The 14,202-nt window shown below is 31.8% G+C and overlaps 1 protein-coding gene across 12 annotated transcripts in view; it reads right to left on the bottom strand.

Moving 5' to 3' along the window:
- The window catches only part of Akt3 (AKT serine/threonine kinase 3), a 267,691-nt gene that overhangs the window by 76,727 nt on the left and 176,762 nt on the right, over nt 1-14,202 (bottom strand). For 10 of the 12 annotated variants that reach the window (XM_078022976.1, XM_078022981.1, XM_040277169.2 and 7 more), the window contains 2 exons: nt 12,663-12,728; nt 11,429-11,497 (listed from right to left, as the gene is read on the bottom strand). The exons of 1 other annotated variant lie outside the window; for it this stretch is intronic. In XM_078022976.1, the coding sequence (XP_077879102.1) occupies nt 11,429-11,497; nt 12,663-12,728 (135 nt within the window). The remainder of the gene's footprint in view (nt 1-11,428; nt 11,498-12,662; nt 12,729-14,202) is intronic. One more of the 12 variants, XM_078022977.1, reaches the window with a different exon arrangement.

The following is a 14,202-nucleotide window of genomic DNA, read 5'->3' as shown; positions in this document are numbered from 1 at the left end:
TGTGAAAGATTAAAACATTGCTCAGTTATACCACATGAAACAATAAGCACTGTTCTTAAATGCTCCTATTTCCTTAGCACTACAATAAGTAATTATATTATTTAATCCTCAAAGCAACCTTATAGGACAGGAATTATTTGAACTCCACAGTACAGGTGAGCAAACTAGGGCTTGGAGATGTGAAAATCTGCCAAGCCTTCCCCAGAAAGGAAGTGGCAGAATTGGGATTTCAACTGAGATTCAGTTGGCTGTATCATCTTTTTATTATTCTTGTATAATTTCTAACAATTTGAGACTATAAATGTATAAATCATCCTATGAAGAAATTTCCTCAAGTCTGTTTCATAAAGACTTGATAGAAATTGCATGACAAGCAAGTCCTTTTTCTCTAATGGAATTTTTCCCAAGTTATTCAATCCAGCCTTGGGAAAAGTTGCACAGTTTCATTCAACTGGGTGCTCCTGGCTCATTCTCAGTGGGTTTGTCTCAAAAGCATCTCTACACAAACAGTTCCTTTCCCTCTTCCCCATATTCCTTGCCATGAAGTCTCAAATGCTACTTCCTCAAAGAGATAATTCAAATTATAACAGGTTCTCCACTACTCTCTCTTATACCAAGACACTATGTTCATTGTCACTATAATAACATATTTATTTGTTTCATTTTTGCTTTATTTTTTTTATAATATGCACCTCTGTCAGACTGTTTCATTCACCCCGTGAACTCTATGACTATGACACAATAAGAATTTCTAACTGAATAAACTAATCTTGGAAAATATACCTACCCTTAAAGATTTAGTTCAAATGTTCCTCTATACCTCAAATCTGTGTAGGAGCAAAGTTATGGGGATGACATAGGATCATTATTTCATGGGGAAAATTATCAAGTTGTATACTTTAAGTATGTGCAGTTTATTAGTAATTTATCATTATACTTCAGTAATCCATAGTTGTGGTTAGGGATTTCAACTCTATTCTCCTAATATCTGATTAAGTAGACAGAAAATTAGTACAGTCACAGACCAATTGAACAACATTAAATCATCTAACAACTTGATCAAATTGATAGTCACAGAACACATCTCTCAACAAAGAATATATATCAGTACACACAGTACATGTACCACATAGAACACATTTGGGCCAAAAAGCATTTTAATAAATTTTGGAATCACACTGGATAAACTCTAATGACAGGTAAATTAACTATAAATTAATGAAGAAAGTTATATAAAAATCAAAAACCATTTAGAAGTTAAACTATACACTTTTGGTCAAATAAAATATGACAAGAGAATCAGTACATCTACGATTAAAATAAGATTTAAGAGACATAAAATAGTATGTGAAAATGAATAACATTTTAAGTGTTACAAATGCTAACATATTTAAAATAATATAAAAATTGGTGTCAAAAAAGAAGTTTATAACATTAAATACATTAGGAAAGGGAAAAAAAGATTTAAATAAATGCTATAAGTTTCTACTTTTTTTTTTTTTTGTACTAGGGATTGAACTGACCACTGAACCACATCCCCAGTCCTATTTTGTATTTTCTGTAGAGACAGGGTCTCACTGAATTGCTTAGCACCTTGCTTTTGCTGAGGCTGGCTTTTGCTGAGGATCCTCTCTCCTGTCTGGTTTTGAATTCTCGATCCTCCTGCCACAGCCTTCCCTGCCTCTGGAATTACAGGCATGCACCACCATGCCCAGCTTGTAAATTTCTACTTTAAGAAACCAGGAAAAGAAGACCAAATTAAGTTCAAAGTAGTCAGAAGGAAGGAAATAAATGAAGAGCAAATATCAATGAAACAGACAATTCAAAACTGATATAGGGGAAAAAAATCAGTGAAACCTAAAGCTGGTTCTTCGAAAATGCCAATAAATATAATTAATATTTAAATAGAGTAACTACAAATTGCCAATATCAGTAATTAAAGAGAAAATATAGATCATGCAGACATTAATAGGATGGAAAAGAACATTATTTATAAAAAATTGCAAATAAACTGGTAAGCAGATGAAATATATAAATTCCTGGACATAAACAAACTACTAATATTAGAAGAAGAACATGACTCAATATTATTTTTAAGATTTCAATAAATTGTTAAAAACCTTTCCATAAAGAAAATTCTTGATACCAAACTTTGAATGGTAGGCTAGGGTGAAACTGAGTGAAAGACTGCTTGCCTAGCATGCATGAGGTCCTGGGTTCAATGCCCAGAAACCCTACCCAAATGGCAAAAATTCTCATAAAATAGAAGTAGTAATGCTTTTACAACTATTTTAAGAAGTTAGCATTACTCTCAATCCAAACCCAGAGATATTACTCAAGTAGAGGGATAGGGAAACGATATCTACAGAATGATATTTCTAATGACCACAAGACTTAAAATTCTTAATAAAATTTTTAAATGAGTCCAATAATACATCAAAGGGATAATAAATTATAATCCAGTGAATTTTATCCAAGAAATGCAAAATTGGTTTATCGTTTAAAAATCAATCAGTGAAATTCCAGATATTAGCAGACTAAAGACGAAAAACCACATGACCATCAAAATGGGTATAGAAAAAGCCTTTGACAAAATTAATATTCTATCATGACTCTTTTAATATTTATTTTTTACTTATACGTGGACACAATATCTTATTTTTATGTGGTGCTGAAGATCAAACCCAGTGCCTCACATGGTAGGTGAGCACTCTACCTCTGAGCCACAACCCCAGCACCATGACTTGTTTTGTTTTAGTAGCATCAAGACTTTTTAAAAAATCCCAACAAACTAGGAATACAAAGGAACTTCTTCAACTTCATAAAGGGTATCTATGAAAAACCTATAGTTAACATACTTAATGGTGAAAGTATGGATGCTTTCACTGTAAAATCAGGTACAAGCAAAGATATCTTATTTCTTACTTCACCATGTTATTTTAACACTGTTTTAAAAGTTGAGGTAACAGAAATGTTCTACACCATGACTGTGGTGATGTAAAGTACACTATGACTGGTGAAATTCACTAATTGCATTCTACAAATGGATGAATTTTACAAAATATAAATTGTGCATGAAAATGTTGATTAAAAATATATTTATTTTATTTTTAAAAAATATATATTGTTTGTTGTAGTTGGACACAATATCTTTATTTATTTTTTTATGTGGTGCTGAGGATCAAACCCAGCACCCCACACATGCCAGGAGAGCGCTGTACTAGTGAGCCACAAACCTAGCCCCTTAAAAATATATTTAAGAAAAAATACACAAGGGAAAAAAAATTCTCCATTACAAAATAAAAATACAATAGACAGACCTATTATGATACAGCATTAATATCTGAAATTTATAGACTCTTGACTATTCAGTATGAAAAAAGCCCAGTTTTTTTTTAAAAGACCAGATTTTAACAGCTATTTCAAAAAAGATACACAAATTGCGAATTACCACAGAAAAAATGTTTAGTATTATTAGTTATTTGGGAAATTAAAATTAAAACTACAGGATAACATTACATATTTACTGGATTTAATAAAATTTAAAAGATAATACACAAAGTGTGGTGATGATGTTAAAGTAGAATCCTGGGACAGCAAAAGAATACAACCAATTTGGAAAATAGTGTAGCAGTTTCTTAAACTGAACATAGCACTGACACAGAAGATGCATTTATAGGTAGGGATTTGCCCAAGATAACTAATGCATGTTCACATAAAGATTTGTACAAAAATATTCATAAGATCACTTTACCTAAGGGACGAAAACTACAAAGAACTAGTGGTGAATGGGTACTATATGATAGTACATACATACAGTGGAGTAAAGCCATAAAAAGAAATAAATTACCGATAGACGCAATAATTTGGGTGAATTTTAAAAATATTATAAGTGAAAAATACAGAATGCAAGACTACATACTGTGGTTGGGGACTACAATTTTAAAATTATTTTGTGTCACAGTCCTGTTTGTCTTCCTTGGGGTCCCCAATTACACATATGTTGCTTTTCCAGTGTTTTCCCTCTTGAAATGTTCATTCTGGCATAGCCAACCTTTCTTTAAGAAGTCTGAATACCATGAAACTTCCATTCTATGCCATAACCACATGGAAAGAAATTATGAAAATAGACATGTATGGTCAATTCCTGAGTTACAACCAACTCAGCTGAGATTCTCAATTTGAAAGTAAGCACATTTGACACTGGCTAGTCAAGTCTTCTGATGTTTACATTGAATGCAGTCAGATCTTGGTTTAATGATTCATTTTATGAAACTGGCCTTGAAATATGAAATTATATATTAAAAATAGTATAAAAACAAAGTTTCAGCTTTATTTGCTTTGAACTTCAAATGCTAATGTGGAAATTGCAATGTATCTCTCTTGGCTTGGGAATTTTTAAAAAAGATTTAGGTGAAAGCAATAGATGTAACCTACATAAAATTTAGTTCTCAGACTCCCAACAATGGCGATATTTATGTACCTATAAGCTTAGTAAAAATTTTAAAAATCATCACTATGAATATGAAATGATATTTTTAATTTAAAAATCACCACAAATCACAACTCCATAAGTGGAACTGAAACTGAAAGTGGAAACTCCATAAGTGGAACTGAAATGCTGACTGCCGGCATTTCTCTTATGTGAATTTAAAATGAGATGATTTTGGTTCACTGAAGACAAAATGCCAGCCAAATAATGAAAAATTTGAATGTGTATGAGAAGATTTCAAGAATGACATGAAAATGAAAGTCATGTGTAAAAATGAATTTTATTTTATCAAATAAATTAGTACCGAGTTTGCAATGAGCTTAGATATGGACAAGAATAGTAAATAACTGAAAATGTAGGTTCATTAGTACCTACATAAAGAAGGTAAAGAAATGTGAAGAATTTATCAGATAAATAACCTGTGACTATTTTCCTTTACCCCACCTCCCAAGAAATTCCAGCCTTGTAAGAGTTATCATAAAAGTCCAATTTACAGGCCTGAAAGAGATGAAGATTGGAAAAAGAAGTTGGGAAGAATCCTAAGTGGAAACCTTCTAAACCAAATTCAACACCACTACAATAGTTTTCAGTTTACTTTTTTCTGCCCAGGATACTTTTCAGCTTCTCATGTAAATTTAGTAGTACCTAAGCTATTGAAAGAGTGGCTTGAACATGTTAGCAGTAATTGGTCCCATTATTCTGAATTCTGTAAATTCTGTTTGTTAATCAAGGAGCATAAAAGGCATACCTTGTACCAACTCAAAAATAAAAGAGTCTATGGTATTCTGCTTAAGAACAACTAGATGTCTGATCCAATGGAAGTTTGACAGTTGTTATCTTACAGGATTTAATATACTGTTAATAGACTCTTTTTAATTTCTATGGTTTCTTTTGTCTGGTTCCTCCAGCTCAGCGTCTTCCTTAGGCTTTTCTCATCACCAAAATGTCTTAATATGATACCTCCATGCACCATTCTTGACCACTGATACTCAGATTCTACAAGCTTTTCCCATAACAAACATTTCTTTACTTCCTTTGTTTTAGCACTACTGCTGACACCTATTTGTATCTCTGACCTAACTCATTCACCTCCTTGATGTCTCTATTAGATACCTCAAAGCAGGATGATTCCCAACAGAATTCACCTCTTTTTCCATGTTTTGTGTCTTATATTCAATCCAGTAGATACAAAATTCCTCAAGCAGCAAATAGGAAATTGTATTATATTTCTTTCTATATTTAGTCCTTATATCCAGGCAATTCTTTTAACTAGATAACACTATAACATGATTCCTTCTCACACTGCCTCAACTAGTGACCTTATTAATTTTATAATCAGATTGCTGAAAACCTAATTGCATCAGCTTCTGAAATATCTTCCTGCTTCCATATCTGTCCTCTCTAATTTAAGCTTTGTACTTCTATGAAATATTATTTTAAAAATATTTCCTCTTAGACATTCTTCTGTGATGCACCACTGCCTTCAGGACAAAATTTAATTGAAATGGGAGAGAAAAACTATCCCAAAGTGACCCTATCTTCCTGTTCAGGCTCTCCTGGCTTTCTTTTGAAAGAATTCATGCATTGTTACATACTGTGCTGTATGGGGGGGGGGGCAAAGAGGAGTGGGAGGCATCTACATGCTCCTGCACATACTTCGCGTTCTATTTGTGTACTAATGTCATTCTTCTCATTCCTATTGATAAAATTCAAAGTTAACCTTAAGGCTTAGAAGAACCACCACTTTAAGAAGTGTTTCCTGGCATCCTCTACTTTGTTTTTCTCTCTTCCTTCTATATTAATTCAAGTGTACATTCTCTGAAATCCCATAGCAACTACTACTATCAAGGTAATAATGACACTACAAAGTCTACATATATTCTTTTGTCTATATCCCTAGCCACACACCCATCTTTGTAAAGAAATATACTACATTTTCCTTTTTTGTGAATCCTCTTAAGTCCTGCTCATAGAAGTTTCTCATAAAAGATTTAATAGGCAGGAGCCGAGATATAGTTCTGTGGTATAGCATATGCTTAGTATGTATGAGGAACTGGGTTCAATCCAGCACTGGGGGAAAAAAAAGATTTATTAGATGCATGGACAATAATGAAGTAGGTTCTAAAATTAGCATGTGAATAATCAAAACCATTGTTGAAAATTCCTGGAAATAATGACCCTGAGGTTATGGTTTAGATGTGAGGTGTCCTCCAAAAGCTCATGTGTGATACAATACAAGAGGGTTTAGGAGAAAAATAATTGCCTTATGAGAGCCTTTAACCTAATCAGTACATTAATCTGCTGGCAGGGATTAACTGGGTGGTAACTAATGGCAGGTAGGATGTGGAGGAAGTGGGTCACTATTGCTGTGCTTTGGGGTTTATACTGGATTCTTGTTGAAAGAAGAGTCTTTCTCTGCTTCCCAGTGCAATGCCCTAAACCTTCCCACCATGACATGCTGCTTCACCTACAGCTCTAAGTGATGGAATCAGCCATCTATGGACTGAGAACTCTGAAACCACAAGTCTCCAAATAAACTTTTCTTCCTCTAATTGTTCTTGTCAGGTCTTTTGGTCACAGTGGCCAAAAGAAAAAAAAAAAAAGAGTGACTAAAACACCTGAAGACCAACATCTATTATCTTTCAATATAATTAAGCCCAGAAATTTTCTATTATTGGAACATGAATATAGTTTCTTTAAATCAATACCTGTGGTTACAAATGTCCCTAATGACAATGTTTTACAAAACTATATAATTTTAAGCACCAAAATTTATATCTCATGAAAATCTTCAGAATGCTAAGTAGGAACTCACATGCAATAAAAGAAAAGCAAATTTGTATCTTGCAACTTAAGGTCACTCTGAAAATATACTTATCAAGGGGAATGACAATTACCACATTATTCAAATATGCCCACCTATCCAACCTATCTCATTGAGTGGATTTCTTTGAATATAAAATATATGATATTATGATGTATTTCTTTTGTACTGATATGCCTATAAAAGCCAGGGTTGATTTTTCATAGCCATAATTTCTCTCATAATCTACATGACCAAGTCTTTTTAGAGGATGAAATAAAATTTGCCAACATTATACCAATGTTCATCATGGCCATGAACATGCTAATCTCCTATGCAGTCTATTTGGCTGAAGGAACTGCAGATACTCACAAACTTGGAAAGATCATAGAAAGCAAAGGAATGTTTCAATGGTTCTATTTATAATTCAAGATAAAAATTCTAGAACATGGCTAAAAGAATGCTATTGCTAAATAAAAATTTGCAGACAGTATAAATTAAGATTAGTTACTTTAATGAACATATTAAAGAAGCTTATTGTAGGACAAAAATTGGATATAAAGGGAGGTGAGGATGCTGCCATTTCCACAAGTACCATTAATTAGTCAGACCTTACTTTTCAATAGACCAATATTCTCCAGATCATGTCTCCTAGATAATACCCATATAATCCTCATTGGGTTAGTCATGGTGTATTCTCAACTGCTGGTGTAGATGTTTATAGTTTCCATTACTTTAATCATATTTCAGAAATGTAATGATAATAATGACATAATTATTACCTGCATATATTTAAAATTTTTGGTCATGTATAAAATCACCTCCTTCAAATACTAAATAATTTAGTCATTATCTATAGTCTAAAACCCAAACAGGCTAAGGCAGAGGCATAGTAAGTTCAAGGTCAAGCCCGTGTGTCTGTAACCCTGTCTCAAAATGTTAAATAAAAGTCCTGAGGATGTAGCTCAGTGGTAGACCACAACTGGGTTTAATACCTAGCAATGAGAAGGAAAAAAAGAAGAAGAAAAGACATACCAAACAAGAAAAATAAGATATAAATGGCTAGTCTGAAAAATCTGCTTTTGTGTGTAAATTTTTTTCAACAATCATTAGTTCATCTCATAAGTACTCTAGGTTTAGAATAAAAATATAAGTATGGGTTGGGGTTGTGGCTCATGGTAGAACACTTGCTTTACATAAGTGGGGCAATGGGTTCGATCCTCGGCACCACATAAATAAATAAAATAAAGGTATTGTGTCCATCTACGACTAAACATTTTTTTTTAAAAAAAGTATAAGTACAATGTAGCTCCCTCTAGGAAGCTTTTTTTCCACTACACAGAATTCTCCACTTACTGGGAAGTTCCACAACCCTTTAATTGTGTTCTGACACAGTGGCACATTCTACACTTAGTTAATTTTTGTACCATACCTTTGCCACTAGACTATAAACCCTTTCAGTTTTTATGCCCACAATACCTACTAGAGTGTGTCTTGCACAACAATTCAATAAATATGGACTTTACATACCCAGATATTTTTTACCTGCATTTATACTTTTCATTTTTCCAAAATAAATTATATAATACAATCCTTTCTATTTTCTTCCTAGTTCTTAGCAAGTCTTATTTCTCTCTCTCTCTCTCTCTCTCTCTCTCTCTCTCTCTCTCTCTCTCTCTCTCTCTCTCTCTCTCTCTCTCTCTCTCTCTCTCTCTTTTTGGGGGGGCAGCTCAGAGGAGCATTCTAACTCTGAGTAACATCTCCTTTTTATTTTGAGATAGGATCTCCCTAAATTGTCCATGCCAGCCTTCAACCTGTGATTCTCCTGCCTTAGTCTCCTGAGCTGCTGGGATTATAGGCATATGCCATAGCACTAATTTGCTAACTTCTTTTCTCCCTATTCCCTAAGGTAATCTGCTCATCTATTATTTCACTCAAATAATCCAGTAAATATTTTTCAAGTACATATTATGTGCTAGGTAGTATGTAAGGTGCTGAGAGCATATCAGCAAACAAACCCCTTAAGAACCCAAAGGAACAGTGGGAATAGATAAGTAAATAGGTACTTACAAAACAATGTGGTAAGTATTACAGAAGATGTGAATAGAGACTATATAAAAAAGTAAGAGAAACATTTAAGAGTACTTTTCTCCAAGTTTTTGTCTGTGGTTTATCATTTTCTCTATATTTCTGCCCTGGTCATCCATTCATCCATCCATTTTCTCATTATTAACATATGTATGTGATACAAAATACAAAAACTGCAGAAGAATACATAATTGAAATATATCTTCCTTCTACACTGTCCCAGATGGAAGTTTATCTCCCAAAGGCAAGCTCTAATATCCAATGCATAATTACAAGATATTTAAAGTATACACAAACATATGTACCATGTGTATAGTCTTATTTTCCTTTAGTACAATAGTAGCATGCTTTATAGTCTGTATTTTGCTTTTTCACTTCTGTATCAGTCTAGATTAAGCTGCTTCATTCTTTTTAGTGGTACAGCAATTCCACTATATAACATGGATGCAACACTATATATTTAAGCAGTCTTCATACTGAACACTCATTTAAGATACTGCAATGCTCCAACGAATATATTTATTAATATATCATTCTATGGTATATATGTATCTATGTCTGTAGAATAAATTCCTGGAAGTGAAACTGCTGAGTCCAAGAAAATGTACATTTTAAATTCTGACAAATACTGATATGAGGTTTCTCTAATTTCACTTCCACCTCTAAAAGTTAAATTATAACCTTTATAATTTAACTTTTAGAGGTGGTTCCCAAAATCTATACCCATAGTTCTGAACCCTTACTCTTTATGACATTTCCATATGCATTTTTCTTCAGAACCTTAGGAAAAACCTTTTCAAAATCGCATTTATAATCTTAGCCTCAAAATGTTATTTATAAAATCACTTTGATTCTTCCTTCTTTGTTTCCACCCACATTCAACAAATTGGTTAAGATGGGCCAATCCTACAATTCCATAACATTATCTTATTTTCTCAGATGTCTAATTGCAAACACTCAGTTCTGCATGCCTCTATTACCCAAATACCCAAGTTCTTGCCCTATGCTCACCCACCCCCACCAGTAACTCTGCTCACACCATCTTCTCTGCCTGAAATACTTTCTTAAATCAGTTCCTATGTTGAAATCTCATTAAGTCTACTAAATGGCAAATCATCTATAATGCATTTTCTTTTATGAGCTTATTGACACTAGGTCTTAGCTTGATTTATAATGTACTTATAAAAGAAATTATGAACTCCATCATAGCAAGGATAATGTCTCAACACATTTAGATAAACCCACATTGCCTTACGTACTAAAAATGTGTTCACCAAATGAATGAATGAAGTTTTATAATAAACTAATTCCTACATATAAAATAATTCTATAGGAAATAATTCTATTTATTTATTTAGGAAATAGGGATCTTTTAAAGTCTGTGACAAATAAACTCCTATTTAATAATTGAATCTATTTCAGAAAGCCCACAATGTAAATACTTCCAGTTAATTATTCCTGGAAATTACATTTTTCCTCACATTGATTTTGTTCAAAAATAGGAAGGAGAAAAAATAAGGAATAAAATAATAGGTGAAATATACTACTTAAAGTGACTGTATTTCTCTTCGAAACTGTATAAGATCTCTTAACTCTATTAAATATCAACATGGTTACTCTAGTATACAGGAGAAGAAAAAGCTAAGCCACAGTACCTATAGATTATTGTTCTATTTAGTTCAAAATAATAACATTTTAAACATGTTTCATACAAAGATTAGTTGAGGAAAAACTCTGTATAACATAATAAATCCAGCATTTCTGGTTTTCAAAATTTAATAACATGGTTTCAAAAATCATACTGTTAAAACTTTCCACTTTAAAAAAAAAGGAAAAAAGAATATGCTTTCCGGTATATAAACATAGTTATATAAAAACAAACACTCATTAATATTTCATTAGAAATTATTCAGCTCTCCACTTGATTTTAGAAAGAGCTATACAATCTCCACCAGGTAGAGAACTACATAACTTGTATTTCAAGTAATGTTTCTAAAATCATGAAAATACTACCATACAAATGCTAGATTAACTTCTTGACTCACCTCTCCCCCATTAACATATTCCATCACAAAACACAAACGGTCTTTTGTCTGGAAGGAATATTTCAAGGACTTGAAATAAAAAAGAAAAAATGGTATATTATAATCCTATATTCTTATTATAATGGTACCCAAAATAGAACACTTAAAATTAGTAAGCATGATTAATAAAATGAACTGTTACTGTTCCTAAAAATTCTATTTCTTAAGAGTGCTCAAGTAAGAGTCTATAAGAAACATCAAACAAATTTTATTCAGCTTAGCAATAGGTATTGTTATGGGGAAAATAAAAAATATCAGTAAAATTAAACATTGTGATAAGTATTTATCACTCTATCATGTCATCTATTTAAAATTATGTTTGGTATGGTCTACAACTTACTCTAGTGGATGTTCCTCAAGAATTACAGTTACAGTTGTTATATTCAAGTAAGTCACGCATACTGCAAGTTATAATGACCAATCCCAACAAAGTTGGTTCATGCAACTTTACATGTTATAAAAAGATATTAAAGCTCTGTTTTGTTATACTTGACAATAAAAAGCACAAACATTTAACAAATTAAATTTGGCTATCTAATGATATCCTTGAAAATACTTGTTTTAGCTAAACCTAAAATTTTAATAAAAGGTTTTGAAAATCTAGCTGTTACTTTTAATCTTAATATATCAGAACTGAATATATAAGAACTGAATATATCAGAACTTATCCTAGGTTTATTGCAGTCAGTATTCCTGTATTTCTTAAAAACACTCTCTCCCTAAAACAAGTCTCATTTCTAAGAAATATATTAAGATTTCTGCCTTTTATATTTGAAAAACATGCTGATTATTTAAATATTTATCTGAAGCCATAAGCAAAAAAACCATAAATTCTACATTTAATATTAAAAAACATTTTAAAAGTCTGTTATTCTCTCAGTTAACTCCTTAAAATGCCATAGGTGATCTATAGGTTCTGTGGTTCAAGTTTTTTAATGATAAGGAGATTCTTGGGATAAAAAAGAGGTTTTAGAAAATAATAAGTAGATAATGGGAAGGATCATGAATGCATACAAACTATATACTTAACTATGAATTCCAACAATTTTGAAAAAATGTGATTTATAAACTTTCAACAAAGAAAATGCCACACTTAGGTTATTGTTATTTAAAATGCTATTTTTCATAGTTTGGTTTCTATAACAAAATTCCCTTAAATTTAAAATGTTATAACATCCATCTTCTAGTTACTTACTGTTAAAAATGGATGTCTAGTGTTCTTTAATACTCTGCTTTCAGTAAGAGTGTGTGCTACTTCATCCTACAAAAGGAAAAACAAAAGCAAACTGTGAATATATATTCTAGGAACCGATTATATAAATTTTAATTATTTATTTAAAATCCATAGAGTTAGAAAAGGATTTAAAAACATGTTACCATGCTTCCTTTATTGCTCAGCTTCCCCTCCACTCAAAGAAAAAAAATTAATGATTTATTTCAGATGGCCGGAAGGTATAAAGTCATTCATACTTGAGCAAAATAATCAATAATGATATAAAAATCAACAAAAAATTATCAGAGACAGAAAAAAACATTATATTCTTCTCTCAAAGAATGTCTTATCAGCTAATATTTTAGCATGGGTTAATATTTCTATTTGGGGAGACATAAAAGTTACATTTTAGTAGGATCATGAAATCTTCAAGTCTCCTAGTTTTAATTTTTTAAAATTTTTTTGGTTCTGGATTGAACTCAAAGATGCTTTCCCACTGAGCCATATTTCCTTCCATTCTCATAATCTCACTAAATTGCTGAGGCTGGCTTTGAACTTGCAATCCTCCTGCCTCAGCTTCCCAAGCCAGTAGGATTACAGGCATATGCCACTGCATCTGGCTCAAGTCTTCTATTCAAAAGAAAAATTAATCATTGAAAAAGGGAACATATAATAATATAAACTTTAATTCTAAATTATACAATTTAGAAATATAAAGAAATAGCAAAAAAGTATATCTTTTTGTCTGTAATTTTTAAATGTGCTTCTTTTAAAAATAGGTCATAACCCTTGTACTGTAGGTGACAAGTTCAAAATGAGAGTATATTTAAGACCAAAAATATGGAAAAATATATTGCCCCTATTTTGTTCATAAATCTCATCTTGACATCAAAAGTGAAACTGGATTTTCTTCAACATATGGAGAACTGGAAAAATGTTTCATGTTTCAAAAATAACAATATATTAAAGAAGAAAGAACGAACTAATGGAGTATCTCTGTTTTTTTGCTTCTGGCAAGATCTTAAGTCCTTGCTAGATCAATATAACACCGTCAGTAAATCAAAATTAGATTATGAGGAAAACCGTGGAGAGAACAATATCAGGACACTGAATTACATTTATTATCTTTACAAAAGCATTTGACCTTAGTTTGACTTAGAAGATAAATGAGAAATAGATTGATCAAAGAAGGTAAGATTCTAAAGCCATTCCAAGAAGGTGAGATCAATTAAGTCTGAACAGAAAGTATAATTAACAATAAAGTATTTAAAAACCAGTGAAGCCACATATAAGCATGAAACCATTTCAGTCTCATTTATTTTATAGGAGCCAGGCTTAAGTGCTCAATTTGAAAGTCACTGTCATGTCATACTATAATTCCTAAATTAATTATACTATTTTAATAGAAACAGAAATGACACCAGAACTTATATTTTTTTAAGCCATAGTACTAGTATAATGATTAACATAGCATATACTTAATGTTTGTTGAACTAAACTGCTTACCAAAGGAATAAATTAA

The sequence above is a fragment of the Ictidomys tridecemlineatus genome, chromosome 10, assembly GCF_052094955.1.
Source record: "Ictidomys tridecemlineatus isolate mIctTri1 chromosome 10, mIctTri1.hap1, whole genome shotgun sequence".
NCBI classification, from domain to species: domain Eukaryota; kingdom Metazoa; phylum Chordata; class Mammalia; order Rodentia; family Sciuridae; genus Ictidomys; species Ictidomys tridecemlineatus.
Note: the sequence above shows the minus strand (reverse complement) of the source record. Positions and strands in the feature narration are given on the sequence as shown.